This window comes from Aethalodelphis obliquidens, unplaced genomic scaffold (genome assembly GCF_003676395.1).
Source record: "Aethalodelphis obliquidens isolate GAN/ISIS:26980383/991018 unplaced genomic scaffold, ASM367639v1 scaffold5, whole genome shotgun sequence".
NCBI classification, from domain to species: Eukaryota; Metazoa; Chordata; class Mammalia; order Artiodactyla; family Delphinidae; genus Aethalodelphis; species Aethalodelphis obliquidens.
The window spans coordinates 18570737-18589464 of record NW_020837949.1 but is presented as its reverse complement, the minus strand read 5'-3'; the positions used below and the strand labels follow the sequence as shown (position 1 = coordinate 18589464).

General features: G+C 38.7%; 1 protein-coding gene across 8 annotated transcripts in view; it reads left to right on the top strand.

Annotated features, from left to right (window-relative positions):
• The window catches only part of LRGUK (leucine rich repeats and guanylate kinase domain containing), a 121983-nt gene that overhangs the window by 31668 nt on the left and 71587 nt on the right, over window positions 1-18728 (top strand). For 7 of the 8 annotated variants that reach the window (XR_003431880.1, XM_027101887.1, XM_027101886.1 and 4 more), the window contains exons 6-8: window positions 3529-3653; window positions 11698-11841; window positions 17171-17251. Coding sequence is in view for 7 of the 8 variants with exons in the window: in XM_027101887.1 (XP_026957688.1) it covers window positions 3529-3653; window positions 11698-11841; window positions 17171-17251 (350 nt within the window). In the remaining variant the exon portion in view is untranslated. The remainder of the gene's footprint in view (window positions 1-3528; window positions 3654-11697; window positions 11842-17170; window positions 17252-18728) is intronic. The other variant, XM_027101889.1, reaches the window with a different exon arrangement.

Sequence of the window (18728 nt, the reverse complement as noted above, 5' to 3'; positions counted from 1 at the left end):
TGTTAGGAGGAAGGGCAAGTAACATTTCATGAAGGTTCTTAAGAAAAGGGGAGATTGGAGAGATAAAGGTATTCCTGAATTTAGAGCTCTGGATGGACCAGTCCTGCATATTGACTGTTGGCATTGCTGGCAGTCACATATGATGTGACCATGGGAGTAATTAGCAGGGGAAGCCATTGCGCCACTGTGAAAAGTACTCTTTACTTAAGAGCTTGATTGCGGTTGACCCTTGAATAATGGTGGGGGTTAGGGGACCGATCCCAGAGCAATCGAATAGCCACACATAACTTTACAGTAAGCCCTTTGTATCCGCGGTTGTGCACCAGTGGATTCAACCAACCTCTACAGATGGTGTACCACTGTAGTATGTATTTAGTAAAAAAAAAAAAAAAAAAAAATCCATGTATAAGTGGACCCATACATTTCAGACCTGTTTGTCAAGGGTCACCTGTAATTTATAGTGCCTAAAATTCCTCGAAATTTAAAGGGGAGTGAAGAGTTGGGAAACAGGAGATGGTTTCGGTGAAATGAACCTATTTCTCAGCAGAGATGTTCAGTCAGCTCCTCACCCTTTGCCCCAGTGCTGTGAGTGATGGCAGTGGCAGCTGCAGAAGCCATGGCCATGATTGCAGGGGGCATCTGTATTCCTCCTCCTTTTGGCCCTTGCAATACTAATTTCATAAAACATGACTTGCCCTACTAGTCAAAGCTAGAGTGTAAGCTGGGTGCACCAAGGGAACGGCCTCTAATGTCTTGGAAAATTACTGTATACAGGCCTTCCTTTTCAGTTCCCATTATCTCTTAACAGTGTCCAGATTCCTGTTTTCTAGTTTTCTAATCCTTGCCTGCTTCCCATGGGAGTGCTTCCTGACTCAGCCACCCACAAGCATTTGTTTTACTCTCTGTCATAATTCAGAGTATCTTCGTTTCTGTTGAAGCTGAGCTACCAAGACACTAGTGCTCCGGAAATAGGACTTAAAGACTGTTGCTTCCTCTGCTAGATTAAGACATGGCCATTTGAAGTTTTCCGTGCTTAATTTTTCTTACCAAAGATTGCTACACTGAGGATATTTTATTTCATCTATAGAGTGATTGTTTAAATAGCCCAAAGAAAATGGAAGCAGAAAGAAGAATCGTGTTTGTGAGCATAAGTGTCTATTTGTAGAGCTAGTCTGGCAGGAAGCTTTATGAAAGTGGTTTTGAAATGCATGTTGACAACAAGCCGAACTATGCTTCAGCCCAAGGATTGAATCTGGAACCAGTGAGGAAAATCGAGGAATTTCTGGTCCATTTGGCAATATTTTCTCATCATTGCTTTCAGTTTCTTAATTAAACTCTGTCTCTGTCTTTGTTCTTTCAGAATCAGTCCTGGCCTGATCCTCCTTTTTGTGCTGCTGGCCAAGAGGCAGAGGATGTGATTCCTTGGCCTCATGTGCTTGTAATTTAGTAACGATAACAATGCCTTATAATTGTGAGGTACTTGTACAACTCACTCACATACATTTTCTAAATGTTTTCTCATGATCTAACTTTTGGCCTTCACGGCAGCCTGATGTTGTATCCATTTTACAGATGAAAAATCTGAGCAGAGAGAAATTACATCACGTAACTAGTAAGTAGTAGAGTTAGGATGACTACAAATAATTATGAGGCAAAATGTACATTTCAGTGATACTTACAGTCCCTTCCTTTCTCTTAAAAAGTTTGTTGATTGTGTGATTAATCTCCATAGGTGGGGTGTTAGAAATTGACCAGAAAAGGCTTTGAGGAAGAAAGAGTTTGTCTCCAGTGGATACCAAGAATTGGAATTGCTCTGATATTTACAACTATAATAGTCACTGCCAAATTGCCTCCAGAGAGGCTATACCATAATGAACCTTCTCACCCAGTAGTATGAAAGAATCTGTTCTTCAAAAGCTTTAAAATGTTTGCCAAACCGATAGGCAAAGGATAGCATCTTAATTTGCTTTCTCCCGACTACAGGTGAAGCAGAGTGTCTTTTCATACATTTATTATGTTAGCCACTTGGATTTGCTCTTCTGGGAATTTCCTGGATATATTCTTGCCCCATTTTCTATTGGGTTATTGTCATTCTTTATGTTTTCTAGATAGTAATTCTTTGTATACTCTATATGTTGTGAATATATTCGCCCAGTCTGTCACCTGTATTTACTTATGTAATTAAAAACTAATAGAAGTAGGGAAATGAGGTTGTCAAAAAGAAATACTTAAGATGTTGGTTTAATGCAAATGTTAAAAAAGAGAAAAAACTTTAAAAAGTGGAATTTCAAATTAAGTCCTGAAGAATGGGTAGGGTTTAGAAATAAGTAGGAAAGCAGTATTTAAAAAAATTAAGAAAGTCAAGGGGTATATTCCAGAAGTATTGAGAAGGTTGACCTGGCAGAATTGGAGCATTCTCACTGGATTATTACGGGGGATGAAATTCGATAAATAGGTTTTGCTTAAAGTAAAGGGCCTTAAATGCCAGAGTGAAGAATTTGGAATTCGTCCTGTGAGAATTTTTTAATTGAAGCGTGATATCCAGTCAATATTTTGAAAAAAATTAACCTGACTACAGTGTGTAAGGTGACTTGAGGGCAGGAAGAAATGGATGTTAGAGGTATCCATTGGTGCTAAAGCTGAATTAAGTTGGCAGAGGGGTGAATGACAAGGAAGGACATATTTGAAGAGATGTTTTAAAGCAAAATCTGCCAGGTTTTGGTGATGATTGGACGCCCTGAAGATTACAAGTGGCTGAGAAAATGGTGATGTCTTAGGCTACTTGGGAGGGAAAACTGAGCTTGGGTGGAGAAGTGATATTAAATCCTAGAAATTTGCCAGAAAGATTGAGGACAGAGAGAGGTAAGTAGAATTGGTGACTTTGAGTTTGCACTTTTAGGTGACTATAAGGATGGAAAACAAAAGCTAAGAGTTAAATTTTAAAATAACTAGAAAATCAACAGATGAGGAAAACAAGGCTGAGTTTAGGCCTCATTTATTATAAAGAGAAGAGAAGCCAATATAGATAGAAGAAAAGGCTGTTCCTCTCAGTATCACCCATTTTCTGCAGATGACACCTCCCAGGCTGCTTCCCTGGTTATGGGGATGATAAAGTGCATGTGCCTCTCCAGGGCAACCCTGGATTCAGTTCTGCCTGTGGAAAAGTACAAGGGTTTCTCATGGAGACCATTCAGGAACCAAGGAAAAAACACTGCCAAGGTGGCAGCTTTGAACCACTCTGAAGTGTTTTTCCTCACTGATTAAATGAGTCACATATGAACACAAAGGCAACTGAGCACACTCAAAAGCTATGCCTTTAAAAAAAACAAACTAATTTTACCTGGTGCACTATTAACTTCTATATGAAAAAAATATCATTTTAAGATTTAGCATTCATCCTATATTAGCATAGAGTACTTTTTTATTTATGCTGTTGTCTGATTTTTCTAATGATGATTTGACACTAATTCATTTTTTCTTCCAAATGTTTCTAATACCATTTTCCTTAAACATAGTCATGGTGTATAGGCAATGAGATAGCTGAAATCAACGGACTAGAGCTGTGTAGCAGTCTTACCCACCTTAGTTTGGCCAAGAACAAGATCACAACCATTAATGGCTTAGGAATGTTACCTATCAAAATACTTTGTCTGGTGAGTCTAACAAAACTGTTATTCTTTATAGAAGTACTAGTTAATGTCTTAGTAAATATATGAATGATGGTTAGCATTTTTCAGTTTTATAAAGAGCTAATTCCTTCATGAAATGGCATTGTCTTTAGTTCTGTTTGCTCCTTTCCATATCTGGGGTGTGTGTGTGGGGTGTGTGTGTGTGTGTGTGTGAGAGAGAGAGAGAGATGAATAATTCATGCTAAAGTAAAATGATTTTCTAATTTGGTACACAAATTCCATTTTTTAAAAGATTGACTTTAACACTGAGAAAGGAAGGCATACTTTTAGCAACTATTAAGAATATTTTTATAATAACCAAGAGATCACTGAAGAAATCAGAGAGGAAATAAAAAAATACGTAGAAACAAATGACAATGAAAACACGATGACCCAAAACCTATGAGGTGCAGCAAAAGCAGTTCCAAGAGGGAATTTTATACCAATACAATCCAACCTCAAGAAACAAGAAACATCTCAAACAACCTAACCTTACACCTAAAGCAATTAGAGAAAGAAGAACAAAAAAAACCCCAAAGTTAGCAGAAGGAGAGAAATCATAAAGATCAGATCAGAAATAAATGAAAAAGAAATGAAGGAAACAATAGCAAAGATCAATAAAACTAGAAGCTGGGTCTTTGAGAAGATAAACAAAATTGATAAACCATTAGCCAAACTCATAAAGAAAAAAAGGGAGAAGACATATCAACAGAATTAGAAATGAAAAAGGAGAGGTAACAACTGACCCTGCAGAAATACAAAGGATCATGATAGATTACTACAAGCAACTATATGCCAATAAAATGGACAACCTGGAAGAAATGGACACATTCTTAGAAAAGCACAAACTTCTGAGACTGAACCAAGAAGAAATAGAAAATATAAACAGACCAGTCACAAGCCCTGAAGTTGAGACTGTGATTAAAAATCTTCCAACAAACAAAAGCCCAGGACCAGATGGCTTCACAGGCGAATTCTGTCAAACATTAGAGAAGAGCTAACACCTATCCTTCTCAAACTCTTCCAAAATATAGCAGAGGGAGGAACACTCCCAAACTCATTCTACAAGGCCACCATCACCCTGATACCAAAACCACACAAAGATGTCACAAAGAAAGAAAATTACAGGCCAATATCACTGATGAACATAGATGCAAAAATCCTCAACAAAATACTAGCAAACAGAATCCAACAGCACATTAAAAGCATCATACACCATGATCACGTGGGGTTTATCCCAGGAATGCAAGGATTCTTCAATATACGCAAATCAATCAATGAAAGAAACGCACATTTATGATAAAATCCCTGCAGAAAGTAGGCATAGAGGGAACTTAACCTCAACATAATAAAGGCATATATGACAAACCCACAGCCAACATCGTTCTCCATGGTGATAAACTGAAACCATTTCCACTAAGATCAGGAACAAGACAAGGTTGCCCACTCTCACCACTGTTATTCAACATAAGTTTTGGAAGTTTTAGCCACAGCAATCAGAGAAGAAAAAGAAATAAAAGGAATCCAAATCGGAAAAGAAGAAGTAAGACTGTCACTGTTTGCAGATGACATGATACTATACATAGAGAATCCTAAAGACGCTACCAGAAAACTACTAGAGCTAATCAATGAATTTGGTAAAGTAGCAGGATACAAAATTAATGCACAGAAATCTCTTGCATTCCTATACAGCAATGATGAAAAATCTGACAGAGAAATTAAGGAAACACTGCCATTTACCATTGCAACAAAAAGAATAAAATACCTAGGAATAAACCTACCTAAGGCGACAAAAGACCTGTATGCAGAAAACTATAAGACACTGATGAAAGAAATTAAAGATGATACAAACAGATGGAGAGATGTACCATGTTCTTGGATTGGAAGAATCAACATTGTGAAAATGAGTATACTACCCAAAGCAATCTACAGATTCAGTGCAATCCCTATCAAACTACAAATGTCATTTTTCACAGAACTAGAACAAAAAATTTCACAATTTGTATGGAAACACAAAAGACCCCAAATAGCCAAAGCAATCTTGAGAAAGAAAAACAGAGCTGGAGGAATCAGGCTCCCTGACTTTCAACTACACTACAAAGCTACAGTAATCAAGACAGTATGGTACTGGCACAAAAACAGAAATATAGATCAGTGGAACAGGATAGAAAGCCCAGAGATAAACCCACGCACGTATAATCACCTTATCTTTGATAAAGGAGGCAAGAATATACAATGGGAAAAGACAGCCTCTTCAGTAAGTGGTGCTGGGAAAACTGGACAGCTACATGTGAAAGAATGAAATTAGAACACTCCCTAACACCATACACAAAAATAAACTCAAAATGAATTAAAGACCTTAATGTAAGGCCAGGCACTATAAAACTCTTGGGGGGAAACATAGGCAGAACACTCTATGACATAAATTACAGCAAGATCCTTTTTGACCCTCTTCCTAGAGAAATGGAAATAAAAACAAAAATAAACAAATGGGACCTAATGAACCTTAAAAGCTTTTGCACAGCAAAGGAAAACATAAACAAGACAAAAAGACAGCCCTCAGAATGGGAGAAAATGTTTGCAAGCGAAGCAACTGGCAAAGGATTAATCTCCAAAATTTACAAGCAGCTCATACAGCTCAATGTCAAAAAAACCGAAGAACCCAATCCAAAAATGGGCAGAAGACCTAAATAGACATTTCTCCAAAGAAGATATACAGATTGCCAACAAACACATGAAAGGATGCTCAACATCACTAATCATAGGAGAAATGCAAATCAAAACTACAGTGAGGTATCACCTCACACCGGTCACAATGGCCATCATCAAAAAATCTACAAACAATAAATGGTGGAGAGCGTGTTGAGAAAAGGGAACCCTCTTGCACTGTTGGTGGGAATGTAAATTGATACAGCCACTATGGAGAACAGTATGGAGGTCCCTTAAAAAACTAAAAATAGAACTACCGTATGACCCAGAAATCCCACTATTGGGCGTATGCCCTGAGAAAACCATAATTCAAAAAGAGTTATGTACCACAATGTTCATTGCAGCTCTATTTACAATAGCCAGGACATGGAAGCAACGTAAGTGTCCATCGATAGATGAATGGTTAAAGAAGATGTGGTACATATATACAATGCAATGTTACTCAGCCATAAAAAGAAACAAAATTGAGTTATTTGTAATGTGGTGGATGGACCTAGAGTCTGTCATACAGAGTGAAGTAAGTCAGAAAGAGAAAAACAAATACCGTATGCTAACACATATATATGGATTTAAAAAAAAAAATGGTTCTGAAGAACCTAGGGGCAGGACAGCAATAAAGATGCAGACGTAGAGAATGGACTTGAGGACGTGGGAAGTGGGAAGGATAAGCTGGGATGAATTGAGGGATGGCATGGACTTATATACACTACCAAATGTAAAATAGATAGCTAGTGGGAAGCAGCCACTTAGCACAGGGGGATCAGCTCGGTGCTTTGTGACCACCTAGAGGGCTGGAATTGGGAGGGTGGGAGGGAGACACAAGAGGGGAGGAGATATGGGGCTATATGTATACGTATAGCTGATTCACTGTTATAAAGCAGAAACTAACACACCATTGTAAAGCAATTATACTCCACTGAAGATGTTAAAAAATAGAATATATTTTAATGTCTTATTGATGAAATAACATTTAAACATATTTAAACATAATATTTATTGCAGTTGAAACTTCATTGCTCTCAAATGAAGCACTGGGCACTGAATTTGGCAGTCCTTTTACATCTCTATGTGCCAGTTTCCCATTCTAGAAAACCAGAATTAGTGCTGAGAATAAATGAACAATTCCCATCAAGAAGTTAAAATTTTTAATGTTTTTCCTATAGAGAGCGTGCTTCTTAAGCTGTATGACAGTGTGACTCTGACTGAATGAAAACACAATTTACTTTAAAATCAGCAGGATCATAGTTGTTCCAAAGATATATACAGTATTTTTGAAATAACAGTCTAGCTCATTAATTTGGGGGTGATTATATAGTTTGTAGATTATCTAGGATTCTTTCTTCTTCCTTTCCTTCTCCTTCTCACTTCTTACCCTTGGATGGCTTTGGGATTCTTTATTATATCTGTCATGAGGTGGATGGGGGGATTTTAAGCCATGAGGCTAGTAGCTTATTTCTTACGTGAACTATCCCAAAGGAGAGTGTTGAACATTGTTGGTTTTTTTGTTTGTTTGTTTGCGGTATGCAGGCCTCTCACTGTTGTGGCCTCTCCCGTTGCGGAGCACAGGCTCCGGACGTGCAGGCTCAGCGGCCATGGCTCACGGGCCCAGCCGCTCTGTGGCATGTAGGATCCTCCCGACATGGGGCACAAACCCGTGTCCCCTGCATTGGCAGGCGGACCCTCAACCACTGCACCACCAGGGAAGCCCCGAACATTGTTGTTTGAAATGACATCTTGGGTTATCTGCAGATTTTTGACATATACAATGTACAATTCCTGTCTAATTTAACCACAAACAGCTGAAGGTTGGCTATGTGTTAAGCCTGAAGTGCTTTTTCAAGAGCCTTCACTTCTTACAGTGAGTTAGGTGAGGGTAAAGCACTGGTTCCGAGTACTGAGGTTGGAAATGAAGCATGGAAAGGTTTAATAATTTCCTTGAGTTTTTCTGTTTTCTGTCCACTAAGGCATGTAAGCAAAGCATAAATGAAAATGAATTTGGTAGGCTGAATTGCAAATTTAAAAATTATAAAAGAAAGTCACATTTTAAAATTATGATAATTTGAAGGATTACTGGCAGTATATTCTATTTAATTTGCAGCTTGTTAGAACCTTATCCTTTTATTTACATATCTTTTTGCATTGGCATTCCCATTAACTTTAAGTGGAGCATGATGTGTGGAAAGAGATTGGGGGTGTGCTTAAGGGAATGAGAATTGAACTGATTATTAAGAATGACATCACATAGCACTTTCATCCTAAGACTTTGTTTCAATAACTAAATAATCTGTGTTGATAATTTCATCTCAAGTAGCTTTTAGAAGAAGCATAAAAGGCTTATTTTTCCTATAAGTAGATTAGGTGGATTGTTCCCAACCCCCATCCTCATCACCCAAAATGAACTAGAAAATACAGAATATGCCATCATTCATTTTCCTTAAACTTTTTGAGAATAGGAAGGTTTTCTTTTCCATATATTAATAAAATTCATAAAATAAAATGATACTCATTTATTTCAATAGTTTTTAATACTTTTAAAAGATTTGTGGTATCAGTAATCCAATTGGTTTACTACTGAAAGTAATTCACTTTACACTTTAGAGAAAAAAGAACAATTCACCATACAAACCAGTTAATTCTCTTCCATCAACTTTTTTTAAAAAAATAAATTTATTTATTTATTTTTGGCTGTGTTGGGTCTTCGTTGCTGCGTGCATGCTTTCTGTAGTTGCTGTGCACGGGCTTCTCATTGTGGTGGCTTATCTTGTTGCAGAGCAACAAGAGGGCTCTAGGCACGCAGGCTTCAGTAGTTGTGGATTGCGGGCTCTAGAGCACAGGCTCAGTAGTTGTGGCACACGGGCTTTGTTGCTCCGCAGCATGTCGGATCTTCCCGGTCCAGGGCTCGAACCCATGTCCCCTGCATTGGCAGGCGGATTCTTAACCACTGCGCCAACAGGAGAGTCCCTCTTCCATCAACTTTTACCATAAATATTAGGGGGAAATGTGGTTCACTTATGGTCTGCTCTGTCAACCACCTCCTTTAGCAAGTAAGGACAATACATTCCAAACTTCAAACATCATTTTGTCTTAGTAAAAGCCATTTTTTTTCTCTTCCAACTTGGGAGATCGAGAATATTTCTCATTTCATTTTAGTTTCTCTCTAAAGACCGCCTTTTCCCTGCTAATCATGATAAAACAAGCAAGAACTGTTCATGCAGGCACTAGACGTGCACTTTGAGAAGAGATGTATCAGTTTTTCATCATTGGATATAGGGTTTTAATAGATAACTTTGACTCAGAAATTCTGATTCGTAATACTTCTCAGTTCTGCTTTCTTTTATGACCACAGGTTATGTAATTAAACTTTTCTATGCCTCAGTCTGTTCTTGTACATCTACCACTTTGAAAGCCATCAGAGACACTCTAAAGAAGAATTACAGTTCATCTTCCACATCTACAGCACTTCAAAGGTCTTTGGGGAAGAGGTGTATTATACATAAATTTGATATGTGGGCATATTTTAAATAGGATATTGAGGTCTTATTTCAATAAGTTAAATTAATAAGGATATTATGTTCAGTTTACTGTAGTTTTTTTCTTTCCCCTTTCTATTACACTTTCTAGAACTTTTTTGAACAGTAGGAAATTTGACTTAGGCAAATGGAGTTTCGAGTATTTTTCCTTCTTATTATGGAATTTTTCAAACATATATAAAAATAAAAGGAATAGTTTAATGAACCCCCACGTACTATAATCCAGTTTTATAGATTATCAGCATTCTATTAATATATTTTAAACAGCCATAGAATTATACTAATGAACATAAACCTTGCTCATTATTGAAGTGAAATCTTATGAAAAGTTGAGTGAAAATGAACTCTTACTATTAAATACTTTGGGAAGCATGTACCAGGAAAAATATTATAGATGGTAGAGAATACTATAATTTAAGATTTTAGTTCTAAAGTGCTTAGTAAAAGTTTTAAAAGTTTAAGGATGGGGGGAATTCCATGGTGGTCCAGTGGTTAGGACTGCACACTTCCACTGCAGGGAAACAGATTCGATCCCTGGTCAGGGACCTGGGATCTTGCGTGCATGGTGTGGCCAAAAAAAAAGTTTAAGGATGGGTATAATGTGGCATTAATTGAAATCTCAAAATTACACTTTACTGTGCTTCTCAACTCAAAGTTTAACTTTACTGTGGCATAGTTTTATACCTCAAAGGCTAAAGAACCCAAGGAATTTTGAGAATGTTGGGAAATGTACAAGAAAATACAAATTATTGTTATCACTATAATTTGTTGTTATGGGTACAGGGGGGTTGGGAAGAAGAACAGTGTTTAAGTCTTATATCTTTCTCTGTTTCATGGTATTGTCTAAGAAGATGCTTACGTGTGAATTATTTAAGAACTTTGTTTATGCATCTATTGTTGTAGAACATGCCACCCCATGTGGAGTGGCATGGAGAAATGTATTAGTTAACCATTTTATTAGCTAGCAGTTCTGTAATCTGAGCTGGGCCCAGCTGGGCGGTTCTGCTGGTCTTGCCACGTCCAGCTAGCAGATTGGCTGGGGGCTGGGCTCAGCCAGGATGCTGCAATGGCTGGGTTCCTCCTCTCTGTTTAGTCTCAGGGCTCCTCTCCAGGTGACCTTTCCGCAGATTCTCTCCCAGAGTGGCTAGAGTTCTTACATGGCAGCTTAGGGCTCCAAGACACAAGAGGAGATGCTGCCAGGCCTTCCTAAGTCTTAGATTTGGAACCGGGACACTTCTGCTGTATTCTTTTGGTTAAGGCAGGTCACAGGTCTATCCTGGATTCAAGAGGTGGAAACTGTACAAGAGCATGAATAAGTGGAGGCAGGTACCAGACTACTACAGTCCTCATGATATGAGGTGATTATATTCAGAATATTTCTGAAAACAGAGTGTACGTGGGAGTTACAGTATTCAAGTGGTTTTCTGTGATGGTGATGAAAGAATTGCATTAAATTTACATTTCTAAAGATAAGCTTGGAGCCATGCTGCCATTAAGCTTGAGGTTAGCAATGTCAGAAGCTTATACTACCTAGCTTTTGTCTTTCCTATTGATTCAAACATTCATCTGCTTTACCTCTAGCGAAAATATTATGTTCTGAGTCTTCCAGCTGAAAGACTGGGATTTCTTTCTGGGATGTATGTATATGTGTTTAGGGAGGTGAAAGATGGGAATGGGAGGGGGGACAAGAATGTCTTACTGATTTTAAGAGGTTTGGGGCAGTATCCAGGATGAAAACTTGTCATTACACTTTTCCCTTTAGGACATTAAGTGTATTTTATCAATTTTAGAGCAATAACCAGATTGAGAAGATCACAGGTTTGGATGACCTAAGGGTCCTGCAGATCCTGGATCTGAGCCACAATCAGATCAGTAGCCTCCAAGGCTTGGAGAGTCATGACTTCTTGGAAGTGATCAACCTTGAGGATAATAAGGTAATGTCATATTATACTTTATATGTCTTGGTTTTAGTGTCTATAATTATTTCTCAAGTGCTATCACATTCAATGCCAGCTCAGGAAGGTTATTCTAGAAAACCTCCTGGAGCAACAGTTGAAGGACTGCTTTTTTTTTTAAAATAGTAATAATTCTTAATTTTTGAAAATGTGAAGATTCCTAATTACATTGTTTTGAAGGTTTAAACTGCAACCAGGTGCACATGACTTTGTGAAGTAGATATATTCGTGTGAAATTTGGGGTAGAAAGATGGCATTAGGAATGTCTGACGTGTCAGAGGAGGGAAACTAGAGACAAGAGAATAGTCTCAGGCTGGTGTTGCCTGTGTCCCATTTAATGAGAAGAGACACAGGAAGTGAATTCTTATATCCTATTTGTAACAATAGGGTATGTTCCCAACCCGAATGAGTTGGGGATTGGACTTACTCAAATTACCCTATCTGGCTTAATGCACACATTACTTCACCAATTGGCTTTCACTCTTTTTTTTTTTTTTTTTTTGCGCTACGCGGGCCTCTCACTGTTGTGGCCTCTCCCGTTTTGGAGCATAGGCTCCGGACACACAGGCTCAACGGCCATGGCTCACGGGCCTAGCTGCTCCACGGCATGTGGGATCTTCCCGGACCGGGGCACGAACCCGTGTCCCCTGCATCAGCAGGCGGACTCTCAACCACTGCACCACCAGGGAAGCCCGGCTTTCACTCTTAATTACATTTTATTTTTAATAAAGCATTTGTGCTCCTAATCATGGTGTATTAAGTTGGTACCTATAACTCACCTCTTATGCAATCAGATCTACATTGTGATTTTATTCATCTCGAGTACTTTTTCATATTTTGGGGAAAGATTTCATAAGGAAGACGAATGGTTATTTCTTCTTGAAAATGAAAATTTTGGCTAACCCTGAAAGAGACCTAGATCCTAGCTGGAGTGAGATGCGTTCCTGTGGAGATATTTCTCTGTTCGGCTGTGTTGGTGCTTATCAGCTGGGTCTGATGACTCTTTCTCCAGTGAGCTTCCATTAGCTGTTAGATTTCTAAAAATCAAGAAAAGGAGGCAATCTTTAGGTCTGGGAAGAAGTGGATTTTTAATCACAGGCAAAAACTGTTCCTCCTCATTTTCACTTGACTTGCATATTAAATTGTTTGTTAACTTCTAAGGTTAATTCTAGTGGGTGACTTCTGTTCACTGTCCCACCTGTCTTAGGAAGTCAGCCCAATCTCTGTCTCATATGGTTTTAGTGTCTTTTTCATGAAATGGCCATTAAAATGGTTTGCAGATACATACAGGTGGTGTTCAAATGGCAGAATGCACTCATTACATTTCAACTCAGTGCATCTCAGGATTTAGGAAAAGGAGTAATGGTAATAATAATGGCAATTACAGTCATAAAATAATGCAGAGATTTTCATTGCGTATTTATGCACAAGGCACTGTTTTAAGCACTTTGCATATATCATCTCATTTAATCCTCATTATAACCCTATTATTATCGCTATTCTACAGATGAAGAAACTAGAGCAAAGAGACGTTAAGTAACTTGTCCAAAATTATACCATATCCAGTGAATAGCAGAGCCAGGGTTCAAACAGAATGATTTGCGTCCAGAGTCAGTGTTCTTAACCCTGCAGGCTAATACAGTAAATGAAATGCTAATGGCCCTCCCTTCAGAAAAGTGTGTGGTGTTGTCATGATCTAGAAGAGTGCTTTCTGGCTTAAATATAATGTGAGCCTCATGTGTAATTTTAAATTTTCTAGTAGCCCCAATAAAAAGGTAAAAAGAAACAGGTGAAATTAATTTTTTGCTTTATTTAGCCCAATATATCCAAAATATTGTCATTTCAACATGTAATCTTTATAAAAATTATTGATGAGATATTTTATATTCTGTTGTTTCATACTACGTTTAGGACATCTATTGTGTATTTTGCACAGTACATTTGAATTTATCCTAGCCATATTCCCAGTGGTAAGTAGCCACATAGGGCTAGTAACTGCCATATTGGGTAGCACAGGTCTAGAAAGACCTCATGAATAGTATGGTGTTCTCTTCCATTCCAGGAGACTTTTCAGATTACATTTGAAATAGTTGAAGAAAAAAAGGGGGATCATTAGGGAAGAACAGAGTTTATAATTTTCAAATGTTGAAGAAACTCCATTAAAAAAGAAAAAAGTGGCCACACGTCCCAAAGGAGGGATCCTTTGGCAACAAGCGATGGGGTCCATAACAATGGCACAATTCCCTCACGCCCCGCTGGGCAGGTTGGGGAACAACCAACAGTATGTGAAATATTCTGTCAGCCGAGCCATCCAAAGATTTCCTCAGAGATTTCTCTAGCACTACTGAGAATACTGTGTATCAAGGATGGAAGATTTATCATTTAAGAGAAACATGACATAGCTATTGCTTCTCATATGATTAACTTGATGTTAGGAATATTATCTTATTGGGAGCACTTTTATCAGTATTATTTACTTGGTATAAGCTGTTGAAACATTGCCGTAGCTTTACATGATCATTTGAACATCTCTTTTAAGTTTTTTTGCAAATTCATCATAAGCTGGTGATTTGGGGGCCTTTGTCACTCTCCACTCTGCAATCCTTGTTAGATTTGAAGTCATTTCTATCATTTAAAACTTATCCCCCAAATGTTAACTCTATTACAACCTCAGCCTTTTCTTCTAGAAGCAAGATATTGGTCTGGGAGTTACTTAGAGACCGCTCTTTTACTTCTCTGAGTCTTACTTGGTGTCATTATTTCATCTCTCTCTCTATCTAGCATGTATTTTACGAAAAAGACTTAACAGGCCTCTTTAGGTCTGGATGGTTAGGCTTGGAGAGCATGGCTTAAAAGGAAATGTCAAAGAAAGGAGCCAACTTCTCCCTACATAGTGGAAGTTGAAAGGCTTCTGCTTGGTGGGGAGTAGCCAACAGGGGCAGAGGAGATCAGGGAAGAAGTGTAGACTGGAATCTGGGGATCAGCACTGCTGGTATGACATTCCTGGCATCAGATGGCTGAAGTTCCTTTCAGAATATAATCTTTCTGGCAGTGTTTCACTTCAGGTGGTTTGGGGGAGTTGTGTCTGTACACCTTTTGTGATCGCTTGTGACACACACAGCCTTGGGTCTTGGCATTTGAAGAGAGAAGACGTGAGGGTGGGTCTGCTGCCGGGTGAGGTCTGCAGGACGGGGTGGGCGGCGCATGCAGGATGGCCCGTGTCTGGTGCACATCACCAGTTCAGCAGAGGTGGGCACTGGTAGCCAGGTGCCTCCACATGTGTTCCCCTCTGCCCTTACCCACTTCATCCTACCTTTGAAAGGACTGGGAGGGGAGCTGGATCCCTCTCATTTGACTCTCAAAAGACTGGTTCATCCCAACTGACAGTGATAATATTTTACATAGTCTGTGATTATTCTATTCATAGTGTTCACAGCATTTACAAGATCTTTCCATGTTAAGCACCATCGATGTTACCATCTTCTAAAATGGTTGCCTAGTGTTCCTATTGTGGGACTGTGCCATGGCTCATTTAATCACATAATGATGGAATTTTTCAGAATTGAGAAAATTTTAAACTTTTACCGAAACGTTAGACCGAATGCTCATGTATCTAATTTTCGTCTGTCTGATGATCTTTTCAGTATAAACCTCCTGAAGGTGGGACAGCTGTTATAGCTTATGCATGTGTAGCACATCCACTCCCACCAGCGATGTCTGCAAGTGCACGTGGCCAGGATGCGTTGGTGAGACATGTTGGCTGTGAGGAAACATCTCCTAACATCTGTGCTAGGTCCAAACACAAGAGCTGTAGGCCAGAGGGGAATCAATCTATTGATTGATTGAGCAGTGTGAACCAAAGTGACTCTTCCATCTTCCCAAATAGCACAATATTTAAAAATTGATCCTTTTATCTTGTAGATGATCCAAATGGCAGTTTAATGGAGAGTCTAGTCATCTTATGGAAAAAGCATAACATTGCTATAACCAGATTAATGTGTGCAGGTTGTATATTGTAACTCGGAATTGGCCTCTCATATTATGTCTTTGAAAATGGCATCCTTAGAACATGGCACATGTGTTCCTCCCCTGATTTAGCTTTGGGAATAGCTTACATTTCAACTGCATTTTGTCATTGGATAACTCAGGAACTATTAGTGACTCTGCTGTTGGAGTCTGCTGTTACCATGCATGCAGAAATGACTTGGGGAGAAATAGAAATGAAAAAGTGATTATTAATTTTTTGTAAAAGTTCAACATCTACATCTGAAATAAGATTATAATTATGCTAATTACAGGACATTCAAGGAAAACTGTTTGTCTTTAGTTTAGTGGAGAATTCAGGCCTGCTGCCACCCAAGCTCTGTCCCTGCTCAAATTAAGGAACTATCAAGCAACCTTTTTCCCTCTTACTTTTTAAAGTCATGAAACATTACCTGACAAAAAAAGTGTATAACACATAAACGTACAGTTTAGCAAAGAATTTTAAGGTGAATAGTCATGTAACATTCACATCAAGAAATATGTCATACATGGGCTTCCCTGGTGGTGCAGTGGTTGAGAGTCCGCCTGCTGATGCAGGGGACACAGGTTCGTGCCCCGGTCCGGGAAGATCCCACATGCCATGGAGCGGCTGGGCCCGTGGGCCATGGCCACTGAGCCTGCGCGTCCGGAGCCTGTGCTCCGCAACGGGAGAGGCCAAAGCAGTGAGAGGCCCCCATACTGCAAAAAAAAAAAAAAAAAAAGAAAAGAAATATGTCATACAATCTCCCATGTTTACCTTTTCTTAAAACAATTATCTCATTGAAAAACTGATAGAGCTCCACATGTACATGCAGTAAGAAGGCTTCCCCAGCCACAGATGACCACAGTAACCAGCAGAAGCAGCGTTGGGGAGGGAGATTGGGGAGCTGGAGGCTAGGCAGAATAGTGATGGGGAGAAGCATGTAGCCCTTGCGTGCATTTTTTGCAGTTTCTCTGATTCTATGTACTATTTAATTTCTGCCTTAAGATAAACGTGGGTGAGATGAGAAACATCTACCTCACTGTTGTCTATCCAGAGAGGAAAAAAGGAAATGTGGCTGTGAGTTTGCATTTACTGAAGGAGCATGCAATAATTCCCTTGTTCTGTGTAGCTTTGTGGAGTCTCATTAAAAAGCTGGATAGTCACAAGAGCAATTTTTAAAATAAGCTGAGTTTAAGGGATCCAAAGTAGCTCCTCTTATATTACGTTCTCTGTTGTCTTGGTGCATTTAGTCTGTTGATTATATTGTGTGTGTGTGTGTGTGTTTGTTTTTGGATTAAACAGATTGCTGAGCTGGGTGAAATAGAATACATTGAAAACCTACGTCTCCTTCGAGTTCTCAATCTTCTAAGAAATCCAATTCGGGTGAGACATCCTTTATGTTGGGGGCAGAGGAGAGGGATGAGGACTTTCTTGAAATTCTTCATGAAGTGCTTTTGATAGAACATCAGGAATGTGAATAAGGTGTGTTTATCTTCATTCTCTATTAGAAGGTGTAAGCAAAGTCGCACCTATGTACCACCATAGGTGCATGTAAAGCCTGAAATTGAATACTGGTTGCCTACTCTGTGTGGTCATTTGTGACTCATCCGGGTGGTAATAAAGATTATCAGGCGGGAGCTATTGAGATTGTAGAGCAATGTCCTTTTACATGAAAGAATGCGTGATGCCTGAGGTGTAGACGGAATGTGGTTCCTATTTAATAACAGGGGAAAGTCTAAGATTAGACACTTAAAGAAATTCGCCTTGGGATTGTTGTAAAATTGGCATTGTAAAATGATTATAGAAAAAAATCATGTATTTCCTACTGATTCTTCACCTATGGATATCAAACTTTCAGACTTTTTCAGGATTCTTTTTTTTTTTCCCCAGTGATAGATCCTTTCGCCTCAGATCTGTCCCTCCTTCTTTGTGCGTATGTCATTCATTCCCCTTTCTATCTATATCCTTCACTCGCCTTTCCATAGACTCTTGAATTTGTATGTATCTCTGAGTACCTTTCTTTTTGTGTGTGTCTTGAGAAACGTGTCCAGGCAGGCAAAAAATCAAAATGAAAAATAAGATCTAAAAATAAAAACAATGTTTGGTATGAGAATAGTGGCAGGCAATTTAAAGCATCCCTAGGGAAGAAAGTGTTTAAAGTGGCCATCCCTCCCAGTTCCAGATCCATAAAGAGCATCTAGGTGTTTGCATAAATAAATAGCACAAACCCTTTCACATGTTAACTCATTTATATATAAACTTCCCCCACATTTGCACTTTGAAGTACACAAAAGGTACCATTGTATATTCATTTCATGTATATCATCCTCAGAATGCATCACCCACTTAATATCTTTCCCTTCAAAGAGATGTAGCTTCTTAATACAAAATAACTGTAACTATATTTCTAAAAGGCAGGTAATCCTAACACAGAAGATGATAGGGAGTAATATGGGGGTTGTTCTGTAAGTGAATATCATTTTATTATTGTAAAACAAATTCATAATTAATCATACAAATTAATATAAAACAATACAAAGTAATAAATAATTAGAAATTAATGAAACTCTTTGGAATTAGAAGATAGGGTTTGGGTCACTGGCCATAGAACCTTAGATGAAATACTTCACTTCTCCGAGCCTCAGTTGTTTTTCCTTTAGAAATGAACATAATCAGAGCTGTCCTGCTTATCTCACAGGGAGATTAACAAGATCACACATTTGAAAAGCTTTATAAGTTACAAGGCACAGTCTGCGTTTGAGTTGTTAATATAAGGGGACTGGTAAGCTGAAAATGTAAAGACCTATGCAGGGGTGTGTGTGTGTGTGTGTGTGTGTGTGTGTGTGTGTGTGTGTGTGTG